The sequence below is a fragment of the Enoplosus armatus genome, chromosome 2, assembly GCF_043641665.1.
Source record: "Enoplosus armatus isolate fEnoArm2 chromosome 2, fEnoArm2.hap1, whole genome shotgun sequence".
Taxonomy (NCBI): domain Eukaryota; kingdom Metazoa; phylum Chordata; class Actinopteri; order Centrarchiformes; family Enoplosidae; genus Enoplosus; species Enoplosus armatus.
Window position 1 is genome coordinate 26746982 of NC_092181.1, and position 18635 is coordinate 26765616.

General features: G+C 40.9%; 2 protein-coding genes across 5 annotated transcripts; both read right to left on the reverse strand.

The window, feature by feature from the left end:
- Nucleotides 1-307: 307 nt before the first annotated feature.
- On the reverse strand, nt 308-3391 carry ccsapa (centriole, cilia and spindle-associated protein a). The gene is made up of 3 exons (XM_070926785.1): nt 3040-3391; nt 801-1159; nt 308-487 (listed from the first exon to the last, which is right to left on the reverse strand). Exons 1-3 carry the CDS (start codon nt 3389-3391, stop codon nt 308-310), a joined length of 891 nt encoding a protein of 296 aa, XP_070782886.1.
- Nucleotides 3392-9490: 6099 nt separating this feature from the next.
- On the reverse strand, nt 9491-13311 carry acta1a (actin alpha 1, skeletal muscle a). Of its 4 annotated transcripts, XM_070914158.1 has the most exons (7): nt 13183-13311; nt 12459-12585; nt 12261-12347; nt 11569-11730; nt 11057-11248; nt 10768-10949; nt 9491-9905 (listed from the first exon to the last, which is right to left on the reverse strand). In XM_070914158.1, exons 1-7 carry the CDS (start codon nt 13309-13311, stop codon nt 9762-9764), a joined length of 1023 nt encoding a protein of 340 aa, XP_070770259.1. In that variant the 3' UTR covers nt 9491-9761. The 4 variants fall into 4 exon arrangements, with proteins under 4 accessions (XP_070770259.1, XP_070770267.1, XP_070770249.1 ...); XM_070914166.1 differs by lacking the exon at nt 12459-12585 and having other exon boundaries at nt 12261-12456; XM_070914148.1 differs by having other exon boundaries at nt 12261-12585.
- Nucleotides 13312-18635: the final 5324 nt, after the last annotated feature.

Sequence of the window (18635 nt, forward strand, 5' to 3'; positions counted from 1 at the left end):
GAGGGGGGTGGATCTATATCTGACGACCATGAGATAAACCTGAAGACACTCTTCTGTTTCTGGAGTTAAACTGAAAACATTAAATTCTGTATCAGCAGCTCCGCCCACTTCTTGACTTTATCACCTGCTGTCCAATAAGGAGACAGGACAGCGGGCACCACGGTCCTTTTGATGGACTGTAACGAGACAACGCGGTCTCAGTTTGTCTTGTTGCTTCAGCTGTTCCACCGTCTGATATTTGCCCTCCAGTAAGGAAACATGGTTTTCAGGGGTCGGGGGGGGGGGGGGGGGGGGTGGATCCCGTCCTCTACCTCAGCCGGGCGGAGAAGCAGCGCATGTACTCCGTCATCCAGCGGTCGTCCACCACCGTCAGCTGCGACCGCCTCATCTTCTCCAGGTCTGCTGACCGAGCCCGCCGGCGGTCCAGGTTGGAGCTCCGCTTGTCGGACTCTCGCCGGGTCTGAACGCAGGCGTCGGACGTGTTGCTCTGAGAGGAGAAACCAGAGAGGTGTTTTATTATTAATGTCTGCAGAGTGTTTGGTGACACTTCTCTGGTGTCCTGCGATCGAGGTCGAGCTGCTGTGAGAGACTCAAACTGGCTCCTACAGTTTCTGTCCCTGACAACCTTTAGTGGTCCCTCTTTTGAAAAAGATTTCGAATGACATCACAAACACTGAAGCTGGTCAGCAGTGACACATACAGTATATTTCTTTCATTTGAGCTGACAGACTAACACTACATGAGTGGACCTTTAACTTACTGCTTGATATAAAAGTGCCTTCAGAGAAACAAACACTCACGTCATTCGGCGTCCTCCTGACCTCCGCCTGTCTCTCGGTCTGTCTCTCGGTCCAGTCCAGTCGGCTGGACGGTCTCCGGTTCTCCTTCTCCTTGGTGCCGATCGGCGGTTGGCTCTTCGCTCTTGGCAGTTTGCGGACAACGGTCGGTTTGTCGTCATGGGAGCCGTCCCGGCGTCCCGGCTCTGACCGAGGGGTGCGGCGGCGGTGGCGTCGTCTCGGTGCCGGGTTTACCGGCTCCACGTCAGAAGACGTGTCGGCCGGACCGCTGTCTGTCGCCGCGTCGCCAGAGGGTCTGCTGCTGTTTGGAGCCGCCATCACCGAACCGCCGCTGGCTTCGCTCACGCCGTTTTCTACAACAGCTGGTTTACATGAGACACAGAAACACACAGGAAACACTTCAAGACACAGAAACACACAGGAAACACTTCAAGACACAGAAACAAACAGGAAACACTTCAAGACACAGAAACACACAGGAAACACTTCAAGACACAGAAACAAACAGGAAACACTTCAAGACACAGTTTCTCACTGAGTTTCATCAGCAGCTGCTCCATTCTTATTACTTTTACCACCCATATCACCCATATGTCTCACGATAAAACGACATATCAAATAATCCAACTGATGTTCAAAGGGCTAAACTGTGTTTCACACGTGAGACCAAACTCTTCATATGTTTTCAACAAAAACAAGAACTTCTTTTGTTACTTCCTGCAGCTGGAAAACATTCATTTGGACGATTACTTTCATTATTGATTAATCGGCCCATTACTTAAAGGCAAAAAAAAAGCATTTTTGCAGTTTTGTTTGATTGTTTCTTTCAGATATTTATAGTTATTTCATAATGTATTTATTATCAATTCCACATATAGTTTTTCAAGCTTATAGCCTTTGAATGTTTTTAGTTGATTAAATACATGTGTGGAACCATAACATAATAATATTAGATCATCATAACGTGATTATACTGAAAGTCAATAAATAATAATATCAAATTACTCGCCCAGCCAAAAACATTCTGCCTAGTTTTTATGTTCCTTCACTTCTTTTTTGCAACAAGTAATGTAAAGTAACTAAGCAGACTATTGTCTTTATTAACTGATTGATTGTTTTGTCAATAAATAAAAAATACCTATTATAATTTCCCAGAGTCTAACAATACTTAATCAGATATCGTCTTTTGTCCAAAATCCAAAGATATTTAATGTACTGTCACATGTGACAAAGAAAAGCATCAAATGATCATATTTCAGGACCTGAAAACAGAGAACGTGTGGTATTTTTATTAGTCCATCTTCAAAATAGTTGCAGATTGTTAATTGTTTCAGCTCTAGTTTCAACCAGCGTGAGTGCACTGCAACATGGTGGCTTTTGGCTAGCGGTACAAATATGATAATATGCGTAATATATTTCAGTTTTTTATGTCAGACCTTCTATAAATTTGTGGTGGTGACATTCAGAGCTGGTCCTCAGACACTCTCCTGGCTGAAATGCCGTCATGGAAATGTTAGAAGAGACACAATGGGTCCTTTATGTCAGAGTCTGAACAGGAGGACTCAGTCCCATCTGATCACTGAACCTTCAGTCCACAAATATTTTTAGCTTCAGTGTCTCCTGAGGTAAACAAGCCTCTGGCCCTCATACTGTCAGAGTGACGCTCACACAGGAGCACAAAGAAACTCCTCCGGGGGGGGGGGCTGTTAGATTATCCCAAAATATTCCTGGAAGCGAGACAGCAAACAGAGGAAGTAGAAGAACGAGCACAAACAGGAACACTCTTCTACTAAAGTATAGACAGGCGTATGAATCTCACTTTTCTCATATTAAACACAAACGCTGATCAACTGGGAGTATTTGGTTTACCATATACATTTTGAATTTGATGCATATAACTCAGATTGATTAAGCTTAAATTAGATACGAACAAATGTAAACAAAATTATTATCAATTCGTCTGTTGTTTCTCTTACTTGTAAATTATTAAACTTTACAACATTTGAAGTTTGTGAAAAATGCACATCAGAAGTGTTTAAATAGCTTCTTTAGTCCAAAACCCAAAGACAAAGGCAGCAAATCCTCACATCACAGAAGCTGGAACCAGTGAATGTTGCCGATAAATGACTTAAACGATTAATCAGTTAATCAAATGTGTGTCTATTTATTTTCGGGTGATTGACTAATCAATTAATCGACTAATAATTTCACCACTGAAAGTCAGTAAAATTAGTTTCCTCACCTGCGGTCGGTGCAGCGTCTGCGGCCGCCGCCTCACCGGCTCCCACCTCAGTGTCTCCGTCCTCAGGAGGCGGTTTCGGTCCAGGGCTGGACAACCCCTGCTTCCCCTCCGAGGACGTCGGCGGTGGGAGGGACAGAGGGGCCACTTTGTTCCGGGTCAGCCTGGGCGTGGACCAGCCGCTGGAGTCCGAGCCGCTGTCCCAGCCCTCCCAGAACCAGGGGTTGTGGGAATGCTCCATCACCCGCCGGGTCAGACGGTACTTCAGAGAGTCCTCGTAACATTTGGAAAACGTCTCCCATTTGGGATCCCTGAACTTCTTCATATACTCCGTCCGGATTTTCTTGGTCACCATGGTTCTTGTTGTCGCTCGTGTCTGGTTCAAGAGACACTGCAGAAAAGCAGCAGGAGGAAATAATGAAATAAAAATAAGAGCAGATACGAGCAGAGGCATGAAACATGAAGGGAAGTGTTTCTTATCACAAGGCAAGAGAAGAACAAATGTCAATGTGTTAAAAGAGATGTCTTTAAATCGATTCTGTAATCAAAAACAAGACTTTCCAGTTAATTAATACCTACAGTGTGTCATTAGTACATTAAAGTCACAGAATTCAAAATATCAAAACCTCATATATAACTTTTTGGGCTTAATCTCCTAACTTCTGTGATATTAATTAAAGGCAGACGCAGTTAGTGTAACTGCCAAAATTTATTTATTTCTGACTTTGATTTACCAAAGAAAATCAAAAACAGCAGCCAAAAAGATTAATGGTTATTAATGGATAAGAAACTTAAAAACAACAAACAAACATGGAGCCAGCGTGGCTTCACCTGCTGGTTTCTAAAGGAGAGTTTTTAAACTTTGATCTTCCCAGTTACTGAAACAATTTCAGGCATCAGGGATGACTGTGATAGGCTGAGACACCTGTCAATCAAGTAACTCAATCATACTTCTCTTTAAGCCTTGCTGTCTTTAATGGAACATTCTCAAAATCAATCAGAAGTTAATTTAAAGGACAGGTTCACAATTTTTCTTTCTTCTCAAATGCCCACATGAACATTATTCTTCCTGTCCATGCTGCATTTCAGTCAGGAGGAGAGCTGCAACAATTACTAGATTAATCGATTATTCAATCGAAAGAAAATTAGTTGCCAGCTATTTTGATAATCAATAAATTGTTTCAGTCATTTTTTCAAGCAAAAATGTCAAACGTTTGCTAAATGTGAGGATTTGCTGCTTTTCTTTGTCGTTTATGACAGTAAATGAAGTGTCTTTGGGTTTTGGACTGTTGGTTGGACAATAATCGGCAGATTAAGTGATAATGAAAATAATCAGCCCTGGTGAAGGAGAGTGTCTGAAGCCCAGCTCACCCCACCTCTGAATTTCACCACCACACATTTTAGAAGGTCTGCATACAGAATATTTAACACCATAATAAACTGAAAACTAGCACTGTACAAACAGTCATTCATTAAATAAAATTTAATTACAATTTAAGTAGTATTAGAGCCTAGAACCTAATCTGATGATTATCAGTGATGGAGGAAGTATTCAGATCCTTTACTACAGTAAGAGTACTAATACCACACTGTAAAAATACTCCATTACAAGTAAAAGTCCTGCATTGAAAATATTTCTTAAGTTAAAGTGTGTAAAAGTGACATCTTCACAGTGCTTGTTTTCAGAATCAGAATCACAAATACTTTATTGATCCCCGGGGGACAGTCCAAAGCTCCCCATTATTAATAATACACTGAAACAATTAAAAAGGGAAAGCAGCAAATCGTCACAATTGTGAAACTGGAACTAGGAAATGTTTTTGCTTAAAAAACGATTTAGAGGAATCAGTTAATCGACTAATCGTTTCAGCTGTACTTTTATAAACTGTTGGGTAGTTTAATTTATAACAAAACACCAGAGTTTATGAGCTCCTTATATGTTTTGTATGCAAAAATCTTAATTTGTAAAGTAACTAGTATTTACAACTGTCAGGTAAAGGAAGTGAAGTACAGTATTTTCCTCTGAGATGTAGTAAAGTAGAAGTAGAAAGTGGTATGAAAAGATAACACAACAAATACCTCACATTTGTTCTTCAGTACAACACTTGTGTAAATGTACTTGGTCACGTTGCACCGCTGCTGATAATATTCGACCAAATGAAAAGACTTGTGCGTTTCTGAGGGGATCTACCTGCAGCTCTTTGTGGCGTCACCCTGCCAGGTGTGGTCTACCTGTAAGCCCCGCCCACCTCCCTCCACAACAGATTATACTCAGAGCAGAGGAGGATTGAGGCTTATTATAGTCTTACTTACTGTACTACTACTGATACTACTCATACTACTCATACTACACGACCAATAACAGACCGTCTATTTCTGTCGGGAGTCCTCCCGCCTACACACATCTTTCCTTTTACTGTATTATCTACATACCTGTTATCTTTAGTGAGAATAAACGACATTAATTATTCATTTATCTGAGCTGACCTACATCCTGTGTGTCCAAGGACGAAACAGGGACAATATTTAGCATCAATTTCCTGTCAAACATCTAATTATTGCTGATTTATTGGTGTATTATTTTTTTTCCTGTAACTGAAATACAGATACGGGTCTCTTGTTTTGAAGGCTCTCCTTTCCTCAGTCACACCCCACAAAACATCGTCTTTTCAGGATTTCAGCGTAGAAACACACCGCAGAGAAAAAAACACTACAGCCGTCTGTGTGTGTTGAAGGTGAATAAACGGAACATACGTGTGTAAATGTGAGTTTTTAAATGACAGTTATCGTGTGAAAACAGGCGACAGACATATTCTCAGCCGTTACTCTCACCTGCCTGCTCCGTTAAGCCCCGTTTGTAAACACGGTGAGGTTTAAAATGCGAGGCTAACGGTTGGATATTGAAGTCGGATATAATTTCACTCACCCAGACCTCATTCCAGAGGGGTCCGGTCTGATTTTAAGCCCAGTGTGTCCCTTCAGTCCCGCGGTCAGACGTCTAGCATCGCTCCGCTTCTCCGACTGGCAGCAAACACCGAGAGCTGCTAGCTAAAATACAACAAACAGCTTCCGGCTCAGACTTTCAAAATAAAACTGCAAGGGCACGTCAAACTCATCACCTCTGCATAGATAGATATAAGGTGGGACTCTTTACAACATCAAAGTTATCATCTTCTATAGACTTAGAGACTTCAATTTAAAAAAAACAGACCTCTTTTGGCATCATTAATTCAATATCGCCAATCGCTAACAGATTTGTGCACCTGGTTGTTTTTCAATGGACAACTGTTTATTTGTCTGGGATGATAAGAATAGCAGATATGTTAATGATCCCTTCTGACATTACAAATTAGCATTTCAATGCGATGTGACCAACACTATGATGCCCTCACGCCTGCCAAATGTTGGTCTACCTTATAGGTCTGGTAGACAACCAGTAATCAAGTAGACAATGGCCTTGAAGAGATCCCTGCCAAACTCCACTCCGGTGTAACAGATGGATGAACAAAATTCAGTCCTTGTCCACAGTCCCTGTGTTTAAATGCATTGTAAAGTTCGATTAAAGCTACGATGAGGCTTTCACAATCTGAGTTAGACAATCACGTGGGGGATTGCACAGTCGCAGTCTTTTTAGTGCTTATTACGTTCTTTTTGTTTCCCTGTTGAGCTGCAGTGGGGGGATAGTATCACAAAGAGGGGTTCTTTCATGCTAAAAAGAGGAGGACACCCACTTACAAACTCAAACTGCATAAGTCTCATAGTAGCTTTGACTGAACTTTAGAATGTATTTTTGCACAGAACCAGAACCAGGACTATGGATTTTGTGCCCTTTCTCAGATACTGGAATTGTGTTATGATGTCTTCACAGCAAATATGAACAAGAGAGATAACACAACAATCAATACCTCTTTCAGCGTACATATGGGCATGTGAATATTGTTTTGAGACACACTTGGAAGAGATATTTAAACTAGTTAATCGCAACTTTTATTTTGAAAGATAAAAATCCACACTTCCGGCTTAACTCCCGCGAGCTCGATGGAGCAGAGCAGAAGTGTAATAAAGAATGAAATGGGTTTTCCGTGAAGGATGCAGAGTCTGCGCATGCGTGCTCTCCCTCCATCGGTGCACTGAGACAACAGGTGAAAACAGAAGGATTAGACTTCAAACTCATTACGCTGTAAAAGGTGACTTTCTCCTGATCTACTGCAACATGTAGAATGACTTCTGCGGCTCTGGAGAAATAACCCCGGTGACGTCACAGTGATGTCATCAGGGTTGTCGCAAATTGGGTTTGGGGACGGCAAAGTCATAAAAAAAACTGAGAACATGGACGCTGAAAGAGGTGGGAGTTAACCAGAGAGGAAGGGTCTAAGGAAGAGATGCTATCATGGTGCATTATGGGAAATGTAGGATCCAGTGTTTTTGGAGGTTGACCCTTACAAGACTGAAAGTCAGGATGTCTCGCCCTCTGCTGCTTCGATTTCTGTGCTGTCGCGACCCTTTAAAACTCCTGACATTTCTTTCTCGTTATATTTACACATCTAACATTCGCACCCTTTCCGACTTTCACAGCAAATATCGTTTTGACTTTGCACAGGTTAAAATTCAACAAACTACATTCAACCAAGGTGGAAAATGAAAGTGCAGTGGAGAGGCCCAGTAATCACTTCTTATCTGTTTTGGCTCATAAATTGATCTTAAATGTTCATTCTTGACCTTGAGAATAACAAGATTTCACAAGAAAGTGGAACCTCGGTCGTGTAGTGTTTATTTTTTCTCCTCGAACTGAAGTATGGCTACTCCCTACAAATACTCGACACTAGTAAAAGTACTACATTTTACTGTGAGGTCTGGCTTTGACTGAGTCACATTTCACCCAGCACTAATGCAGAAAGACATTCATTAAACTCTCAGACCGTTTATATAAGAGACACACATGCATCATTATTGGTTCAGAGGCTTTAGTGTTTCCGCTGGAGAATATTCTCTTTCAACAGAAATAATAAGTATGTAATGATATTCATAAGTTTTGTCAGTAAGCAGCAGCAGGTAGAGGATATTAACAATTGTTTAGTTTGGCTCACAGACGCTGCTGGATTTATCTCAGCACTTGAACCTGAACTCTTTGTTTGTCTTGGAGCTTTAAGAGCTTCATAAAGTTTATTATGAATCTGGTTTCACTCAGGTGTTTGGATTCGGACCAGTGGAGTCGGGTGTTTAACGGTTCAATGGCCTACAGATATATTTGCGGCGAGTCGACGCTCCCTCTGGTTCAGATTTTGAGTCACTGTTTGTCATCTTTTTTTTCCTTTTCAGTCGTAGCTCTCAAGTATTTAGCGTTTCCTCCAGGAGTTCCTTATTCTCAGATTTCTCACATCTGATGATCATTTTAGTTTCAGCCACCCTGTTCACGCCTGTTCAATGGATGATTAATTACATTGCTTCACATCAAACAGCACTGACTATTGGAAGGAATGTAGCTAAGTACATTTACCTTCTTAGACCTACTTTACATGAGTATTTCTATTTTAAGGTATTCTATTCTGCTACTCCACTACATCTCAGAATGAAATGTTGTACTTTTCACTTCACTTCATTTATTTCACAGTTACAGTTTAATGACAAAATACCAGTTTATAAAATATGATGCATTATTACAGATTAAACTACCCACCGGTTTATGAAGCAGATCAAATTAGCTCTACCTGACCAACTACAAAACTGAAGTACTGCTTACATATTTATACATCATTAGTAACAGGGGCCATTCTGCCTAATGCATACTTTTACTTTTTATACTTTAAGCACATTTCTTTGCTGATATGTGTGTACTTTAACTACTTTTTAAAAGTACTTTGAAGTAGAATTATGAATGCAGAACTGTTTACTTGTTTGTTGTTTACTAGAGTACTTCTATACTGTGGCATTTTTTCTACTTTTACTTTGTTAGCACCAATCATAAGATGTCTGTGGATCTGGTTTATTCTTTGATCAGATAGTTCCTGATTTAAATCAAATGTTTGCCTATTATAAAAATCTTTTTTAGGCAAAGTTCTGCTGTTGTTTTTATCTTTTTTTCTTATTTCTCAAAAAAGGTATTACAAAATATATTTTTCAGTATCAGTATCAGATATCTGCAGTGGTGGAAAGTACATCTGCTCAGGCACTGCACTTAAGTACAATTTTGAGGTACTTTATTTGAGTATTTCCATTGCCAGCCACTACTACTATTTCTTTAATACTTTTACTTAAGTAAAATATCTTCCTCCACCCCTGGATATCTGCAGTAGTAATGAAAAAGGTCCAACGATCCTCGGGCCTGATCAGAGCTGGATGGTGCTGACTGGTTGAAAAACAGATCAGTGTAAACCTCATTTAATATAATTACGTTTGGATGATGTTCGTTATTTATGTATTTTATGTGTTCAGAATCAGAAACGGAAGTCGTTGGTGAAAATAAAAGGATTTTATTTGCTTCGATTCTTTTTTGATCTTTTTTTTCTCTTTTCTTCTCCTTTTTCTCAGTTGGTCCGAGTTGAAGTGTGTCGTACCTGGAGAGCCAACACCGGCTTTGCTTTCACATCATTCCCATTCAAAACATCACATACATAACAGAAAGGAATAAATAACATATGTACAGGTTGGACGCTTCTCGTCCTGGGACAGCAGCGTCTTGTTGCTCTGGATCCTGAGCCTGAGGTGGTCGTGCAGAGGCGTCGTGTTTAGAAGCACTTGCGGTGGACGATGCTGGGACCGGCCTCGTCGTACTCCTGCTTGCTGATCCACATCTGCTGGAAGGTGGAGAGGGAGGCCAGGATGGAGCCGCCGATCCAGACAGAGTATTTACGCTCAGGAGGGGCGATGATCTGCAGAGGTGAAGGGAACCAGCACATCGTCACACATCAGCACAAATAATATATATATATATATATATCAATAATAATGTTATTATAACAGATAGGATAATGATGACGCAGACTCAGTTTTCTAGCTTTTAAAATGAACTCATCCTTTTGAGATTTTAAGACATTTTCACAGGATGTGTGATTTAGTGAAGATAAGAAAACAGTTTCACTGCGAGTTTTCAATCCTATCACATGATTTCTAACAACTTCTCGTCCACGCTGGCTTGAAATGAACTTAAATTAACTTTCAAAATAAACTCCAATCCCAAAAGGGACTGTTGGTCAGATAAAACACGTTATTTGAACTCATGATGAGCATTCTTCACCATCTTTTGACATTTTATAGTCTAACGAATGTAATGATGCAATCAAAATGATCCTTAGTTGCAGCCCTAGTTTAAATATGTGTTAATTATATTTTGGATTAAGTGTCGTCAAGTAGCTTTTTGTGACTCTGTTCATTAATTATAACTTCCCACATTTTTAAAACACATCTGCTACACGATATGGCCAAAATGATGTGGCTCCATAAAGAAATGGTTTTCCTTGTTTGCTGTGGAAGAACCTGATTGGCCTGCAAAGAGCCCTTTGGGTCGAACTGGAACCGACTGTGAGCCAGACCTGATCACCCAACATCTGGAGGAAAGTTGTCCCAGAAGAGTGGAGGCCGTTACAGCAGCATGGCAGCCGCTCGAACGTCACATATGTGTTAAGTTTCAGGTGTCCACATACTTTTGGCCATACAGTTTTTGTGCAATGTGAACTATCATCACAAACTGTCCACATCCAATGACAGGTGATGTTAACTGAGCGTTCGTCGAACCTTGATCTTCATGGTGCTGGGAGCCAGAGCTGTGATCTCCTTCTGCATGCGGTCAGCGATACCCGGGTACATGGTGGTGCCGCCGGACAGCACGTTGTTGGCGTACAGGTCCTTGCGGATGTCGATGTCACACTTCATGATGCTGTTGTAGGCGGTTTCATGGATACCAGCGGACTCCATACCTGTTCAGGCGCACGGCAAAGACACCCAGGTCAGAAGACAGAAAAGAAATAGCCAAATGTCCGAGTGGAAAGCTGCTACAGTCGGGGTGAATACAGGTCATACACACCGATGAAGGAGGGCTGGAACAGGGTCTCGGGGCAGCGGAAACGCTCGTTGCCGATGGTGATGACCTGACCGTCAGGCAGCTCGTAGCTCTTCTCCAGGGAGGAGGAGGAGGCGGCGGTGGCCATCTCGTTCTCAAAGTCCAGAGCCACGTAGCAAAGCTTCTCCTTGATGTCACGCACGATCTCACGCTCAGCTGCAAACAGGAAGTTAAGATCAGACGTTGTGCATAATGTGCCCCAAAACAACTGAAGCAAATATTCATTCAGTTGGAAACTACTGTGTTTAGAGTATTTATGTCAAGACTTTGCCTCAAACGGAATACATTTCCATTTCTAAGCCACTTTTGAGCAACTTCTTTAGGGGCGCAAAGAGTTAAAGCTTCACATTTTTGTAAAAAACCAACAGAAATAAAAGGGATGATGTCCGATAGTTGAACACGTGGCTTAAAACATCGAACGTGCTTCTGGGTTTTAGGTCTTAGAATAAAGTTGGGCCGCTGTGTGAAGCGTTTACCGGTTGTGACGAAGGAGTAGCCACGCTCGGTCAGGATCTTCATGAGGTAGTCGGTCAGATCGCGACCAGCCAGGTCCAGACGCATGATGGCGTGAGGCAGGGCGTAGCCCTCATAGATGGGCACGTTGTGGGTCACACCATCACCAGAGTCCAGCACGATACCTGAGAGCAGAAGCAGAAGAGTTAAATCCAAGTTTAAAAGGTTTTCATATCCATGAGAAAAGGTTCAAAACAGGATCAATACTTCTTCCTTAATACTTGATTTATTACTGCAGTTTCTGCCCAAATGTTTCTAAAGTTGGTTTATTTCACTGACTGACTGAAGAGCACTAAGTCCTGACATTAGAGAAGCTGTTAAACAGTGAACTGTTGCTTTTCATTTTTCTATCGCTCTATTAATCGATTCATTGATTCATTGCTCTGTACTTAGCTCATAGTTTTGGTAATCAAGTGAGGATCTGATATTGATGGTCAATTATTCATTTTCAGCATTTACAGAGTAAAAATAGTAAAATTTTCTTGAAAAATGTGATGACCTTTCTCGGATTCATATCATTTTTACAGATTGTGGCTAAACTAACCCAATGAAATGTCTGTTTTTGACTAATCCAGTGAATGAAATAACTGAACAAATCCGATCATTCAAATCAATCAATCCTTTCTCGAACTCATGGAGGAGATCGCAGACTCACCGGTGGTGCGACCGGAGGCGTAGAGGGACAGCACGGCCTGGATGGCCACGTACATGGCGGGGACGTTGAAGGTCTCGAACATGATCTGAGTCATCTTCTCCCTGTTGGCTTTGGGGTTGAGCGGGGCCTCCGTCAGCAGGGTGGGGTGCTCCTCGGGGGCCACGCGCAGCTCGTTGTAGAAGGTGTGGTGCCAGATCTTCTCCATGTCGTCCCAGTTGGTGATGATGCCGTGCTCGATGGGGTACTTCAGGGTCAGGATGCCCCTCTTGCTCTGGGCCTCGTCACCCACGTAGGAGTCCTTCTGACCCATACCGACCATCACACCCTGGGGGGGGGAGGAAAAACAGGTGAGAAGTTTTATAACTTTGAGTCCATCCAAATGAAATACGCTGCTGGTGTGTTTTAATGTGACTAACACACACACACTTGAGCTTCAAGTGTCCAACATGCATCTTAGTTGAGTCCTTGTTTACTGCATTTGGATAATTTTTGTGCTCAAAAAAAACGAGACTGTGTGATTTAAAACGTGACAAAACTAAAAGTGTAATAACGGACTTCAGTAATATTCTCCATCCACAGACGGCCACCTCCTCCATTAGATCACCTGAAGACTTTACATGGATGAACAGAAGTGATTTCAACCTCCTTGGTGGAGATGAAAGTCCTCAAAACATTTACAAAAATATACATATATGCTCGTATATACAATACTCGTCCTGTACTTTATTAGATGTTATACTCTATGCTATATTGCTGTACTATACTGTACTATGTTATACTGTCGTACTCCTTTGTCCTTGTGCTCCTGCAACACCTGAATTGTCCCGCTGGGGATCAATAAAGGTTTATCTTATCATATCAGCCAAACGCTCAGGAGGTCAAGGGTCAGCTCTTCAGTGTGACCACAGGATGATTTGTGTACCTGGTGACGGGGGCGGCCGACGATGGAGGGGAACACGGCCCTGGGGGCGTCGTCTCCGGCGAAGCCAGCCTTCACCAGGCCGGAGCCGTTGTCACACACGAGGGCGGTGGTCTCATCGTCGTCACACATGTCTGCAGGTTCTGGAGGAGGAAAGTCAGAGGTGGTGAGCGTCGGTCATCTACACTCAACATTTGTCTGACACAAAGTTTTAACATTCATTGAAAAATTCAAAAACTGCCTCTGTGGTTCAGTTTAGCCTTCAGCTGCCTTCAGGCGCTGTCAGAAATGCCATAAACACCACTTGGAAACATAGAAACGACCCAACAAAGAGGTGAACCAGTATTTTATACACACTGATATATTATGTTTAGGTGCACAGACCATGTAGGAGTTAGATCATTCATCACCATCGCCATAGCTACATGTTGTTAATGTCAATAAACAGTAATGTGCAGTATGTTTTAAATAATAATAATAATAACTATATACTATAAACTATAAATAAAGTTACAAACAAAATAATTGTACTGTAACTCTGCAGTTATTCATCCCTTAGCCACCAAATTGTCTACTTTTTTGTTGTTAATTTTATTATTTCTGACCAAAAACAAGTAACTTGTTTACAGCTGCTATAACTAACCCCAAAGTTAAAGAAACAACCTCTTTGTGACCTAAATTAATTTGCTTTGGCGACTCTTTTCATTATCATACCACAGACAGACCTTTCTGTTGTTTATCTAATATTTTATTATTACTATTTATTATTATTTCATTACCTTTTCTTCAGTTGTGCAGTATGATGATCAACAGCTGGTCAACAAATACATTATGTTTTTTCTATTATTTTGTTTCTGTTCTATTTAAACTTTATGAATAATCAAAGGCTAATAAATATAAGTCAATCTTCTTAAATACCCTCTCCCAGCCCTGCAGTGTCTGGCTCCTGTGTATCATTAAACCAGAGGGCAGTTAATGAGCTGAATACAGTTTACTCAGCCTGTAATGACATGTAGTCATTAAGAAGCAAACAGAAACACCATTAACCCTCATTTAGTGTAATGATGCCTTCAAGTGCTCCTCATGAACTCCTACATCTGAACTTTAAGCTGCTATCACTCACTCAAGTGCTCTTTGTTAGAATCATATTTAAAAAGTTTCATTAATAATATGAATAATATATACAAAAACAAGCTCAGTGGAGTGTCACAACTTTTGTCGGGCGTGGTCCACCTTCCTAGGGTGTTTGAAATATTTTGCACTTGTAACTAAATATATTATTTGTGAACAGTTTTTATTCACAAACAATAACTATCTATAACATTATTTTCCTTCAGAACTACAGAGTATCTACACAAGTAAATATTATATATATTTTAAATATTCAGAATAGAATTTCTATTATTCTTTTTTGTTCTTTAATTTCATTTCAGTGCACACCTTTTGATTATATGCTACCTTCCATTGACATTATTCAACACGTTTGTTTTGATAAATAGAAAATGGAAAGATATTTTTATTAACAAAAAGATTTTGTGGGGTGAGTCATGTCTTGCTGGATTACAGTTAAAAGCCAATTTTAGCTATTTAGAATATGTATTATGTAAAAAGAACGTACGTTAGAAAAGAACTTACACGGTACTCTAAACATTACATTTCGGTGTTGTGAAAATTCTGATTTGACCATTTTCTTGTGTCGTTCTCTTGTAATCGCAGAATGTCCGACAGCGCCTGAAGGCAGCAGGTCTGGCTCCCTGACAGGAAGTTTTCCGCTGCCTGTCACAATAAAAGCTGCCAACGGAGAAGAGAAGCAGGCTGCGGTTCGCTGTCAGCTCCCATCCGTTCACCACTCGTTTATTCTCCATCTGTTTCACTCACATGAACGGTTTAAACTAACAAGCCAGACTCCATTAACTCAACAGCTAATTCCAACTCTATCCTTCTCTCCATCCACCCAGCCCACCCCCGGTGCCCCGCTCCTCCAAGCCGCTTACCTCTGCTTGTCTCCGGCTGTCAGTGAGGAAATGTAAACCGCTGCTGGTTCCAGCTGAGGGGGTAACGGGCAGCGACCACCGGGGTCCTTATATATACCTTCCCCTCCATACCACCCGGAGAGGGTCGTTTCCTTCTGGCCGTCAGGAATGTCCGGGTATTCGGCAGGAATTCAGCCGGCCCTTCGTCCATATTTGGTCGCGCGGGAGGGCGGCCGCATGCATGCACACAGAGGCTCGCGCGCTTGGGGGGCCATATATGGAGAGGAAGCCCCCGCCAGTCCCTCGAGGAGCGCTCGAGCCCGTGTATGGAGCGAGACCAGGAGTATTACTACTACCACACACACACACACACACACACACACACACACACACACAAAGCATACGCGCCCATTTAAAACTTTAAGTTTATTTTTCAAATGTTTAACTTTTTTTAAATTTTTTTTTACCGAGTTCAGAGACAAAAAAAAAGGCCTTTTCAAAGTTTTATTTGCCAAAGACTCTCTTTGTTTCTTGTTTTTGTTGTGTGTGTTTTTTTTTAGTTCAGTTTATTTGACATTGTGCTGCTGAAAAAATGAAGTTAAAACATTTAAAACAATTTCTATGTGCAGTGCTTAACAAATGTATTAGCCCCCCACCCAGTGTAAGGTGTCGCTGCCCTACATGAACAGTATTGCTGATGACCAAAATATTTGATGTCTCTGTAATGGTTAATCCACCAGTTTGTGCAAGCCAAGCTCTTTAATCAAAATGATCTCTTTAATGCTAAAATATAATTATTGTTGTTATCCATGAATTCTCAAATTTGCTGTTTTACAAAAAAGCAGAACAAAACAGTAAAGCACATTATTATTTTTTGATTGAGATGCCAAATCACAGTTATTTACTTTCATTCCTGAACAGAAACATTTGTTTTGTGGTTGTAAGAATGCAAGCTGTTATCAGGGCCAAAGGAGGTCGTACAGAATATTAAGACTTTTGTTTAATATATGTGAATAAGGACTATTTAGTTGTTCCAGTTTGTTATTTGCCTAATAAATAACAATACAATTTTTAGTTTGAAACAAGTTTTTGACAGATTTCTAAAATATTTGTGTTTTCTCATTTTTATGACAGGTGGTCTAATACATTTGTTAAGCGCTGTAAATGTATGGCAGTAACAGCTGAAGTTGAAGACATTAAAGCAAATAAAGTTATACCCAAAATTGAATCACTGAAAGACAACGAACACTTTAAACAGAATTACTGGAAAAAAAAGTTGCAGTTAAAACTGAAAGTGTTAGCGCTGAATTTAAAATTAAAGCCCTGAAATGTGTTGTAGCGAAAGGAGTTGAAGTTTGTGTTTAGTGCTGAGTTAAATCTGCATTATCAGTACGACTAGCAATGAAAGGAGTTGAAGTGTAGGCAGTGAAGTGTAAGCACAAAAAGGAATCAAATTGTCAGTTGAAGTCAAGTCCTGAAAGGAGCGTAAAAACTTAAAGTAAATGTCAGTTTGCTGAAGTGGTTGAAAAATCACATTTAGTGTAATTACTAGTCTAAAAGCAGCAGACTTGATTTGAATAAGAGTAGCTGCTGTTGTCAGCCAATCAGAGTCTTACCACCACTGACGCAGTAAATAAAGTTTTAATGTTTGATTTAGAAACATCAATGAATAAAGTATAAAAAAACTCCTCTGGGATTTTCATCTGACACCTCGAGAGTGTTTCGGCTGGAAGCTCAAACAACAACATCCACGCGGCAGCTGAGCGACGTTCATGCTTCAGTTTCTAAAACAAGAGGGTCGGGACCTCCAACCCATCGGACAGCTGCAGCCGGAGGACAGACAGAATTCCTCTGAGAGACAAAGACTGAGCCAACAGGCCCGGCTGTGTTTATCCAACTGTTAACTGAGCTCCACGGAGGTGTCGGGACTCACAGAGCTGCGGGTCAGAGGAGCCGGGCGAGTTTTAAATGGAAGATGACCTGAAACTGTGGCAGGAGGCTGTAGTCATCGATCCAAAGGGGGACAAGACGTAACTGAAACATCTGGTGACAATGAAATGGCTTCCCTCTTACAGACGTTATCCAGAACAACATCCTAATCTCCTAAGAGGCAGAAGGTCACTATCAGTGCTGGCCGACCTCTGACCCTTTAAAACAAACCTCTGCAGGAACTGAACGATGATTTTGGCTTCATTAAACTGCTGAGATTAACACTGTACTTTGGTTTGAGCAGAACTTTTTCTCTGAACAAACCTGCTTCTGAACGTGGAGCAGTGGTGGAAGAAGCACTCAAATGATTTACTCAAGTAAATAGTAGTGATACCACACCAGTCCTGCACCTTTCAGTACGTACATTTACAAAAGTATTATCAGCAAAATATGCTCAAAGTATCAAAAGTAAAAGTATTCATATTATTGTATTACTAGACCATTATTATTGATGCATTAACATGTCAAAAGTACTTTAATACTATGGCTACATTTATATTTATATACTTTAGGGTAGTTAAATGTATAACACAGCATATTTTAGATACTGATCACGCGTTTTGTTTGTAAAATCTTGATCTGAAAAGTAAGTAATCATAGCTGTCAGATGATATTTCCCTCTGACGTGTAGTGAAGTAGAAGTAAAAGGTAGTATCAAACAAAATATCTGTTTAAAAATACTGCATTCAGAATTTTACTAAAGTAAAAGTACAAAAGCAGCAAAATGTACTTGGGTATCAAAAGTTAAAGTATGTTTATGCTGTAATTATCGTTAATGATGCATTAACATGTAAGCGTCATTTTAATGGACGTACAGTTACACCTATAACAATATATTTCACGTTACACAGTATGTTCATATTTTGTTAATCGTGTTAAAACGACCGCAGCGTTGTTATCATCATGTCCTTCTTCTCTGCGACCAGATAACTTTAATTATTCAACCCTGAGAGAGATTTTCCATTTCAGACGTCTATTATCCAACAAGTCCTCCAAATTATTATTTGTATTCACATCCCCCCCCCCAAATAATTCAGCATTTGGTGCCTTTTGAAAATGTGGCATCTTGAGCAGAATTGAAAACAGACTTCCGTGTATTTGAATGATGGTCCAGTCTACATTTTTTAATCTTTTGACCCAGATTTGGGGAATTAAACAAGACCCTGTGGTCCAACGCGATGCAACGACAGTGTTTTCTGTCAACTATCCTGCAGAGCTACAATCAGTTATGTTTTTCCAACTATTAAAGGTTCAGCTCTGCAGCTAAAAGCAGAGCAGAACAGATCCGCAGAGCTGATGTCCCTAATCTAACCTACTTTCACTATTTTTAGGTGAGCTGGACCCTGAAAGCCCTCTGCAGCCGCTGTGGCTGTGAAAGTGGATCATCGCCGAGGATCCCCGTCAGGGTGGCGGTCAGTCAGCCAAGAAGTCCAAATCTATTTATAACCAACATCTGCCCCTCGTCACCAAACACCAGGAAGTCCTGACTGACGC

Bases quoted from the DNA above. Each gene is read 5' to 3' on its own strand.
- ccsapa (XM_070926785.1), bottom strand. From the start codon at position 3,391: ATGGTGACCAAGAAAATCCGGACGGAGTATATGAAGAAGTTCAGGGAT. The intron at 1,160-3,039 runs GTGAGGAAACTA...CATGTAAACCAG, and splicing joins AGACGCTGCACCGACCGCAG to CTGTTGTAGAAAACGGCGTG. The intron at 488-800 runs GTGAGTGTTTGT...TTCTCCTCTCAG, and splicing joins TCAGGAGGACGCCGAATGAC to AGCAACACGTCCGACGCCTG.
- acta1a (XM_070914148.1), bottom strand. From the start codon at position 13,311: ATGTGTGACGACGATGAGACCACCGCCCTCGTGTGTGACAACGGCTCC. The intron at 11,731-12,260 runs GTGAGTCTGCGA...TTCTGCTCTCAG, and splicing joins CGCCTCCGGTCGCACCACCG to GTATCGTGCTGGACTCTGGT. The intron at 11,249-11,568 runs GTAAACGCTTCA...TCCTGTTTGCAG, and splicing joins CTACTCCTTCGTCACAACCG to CTGAGCGTGAGATCGTGCGT.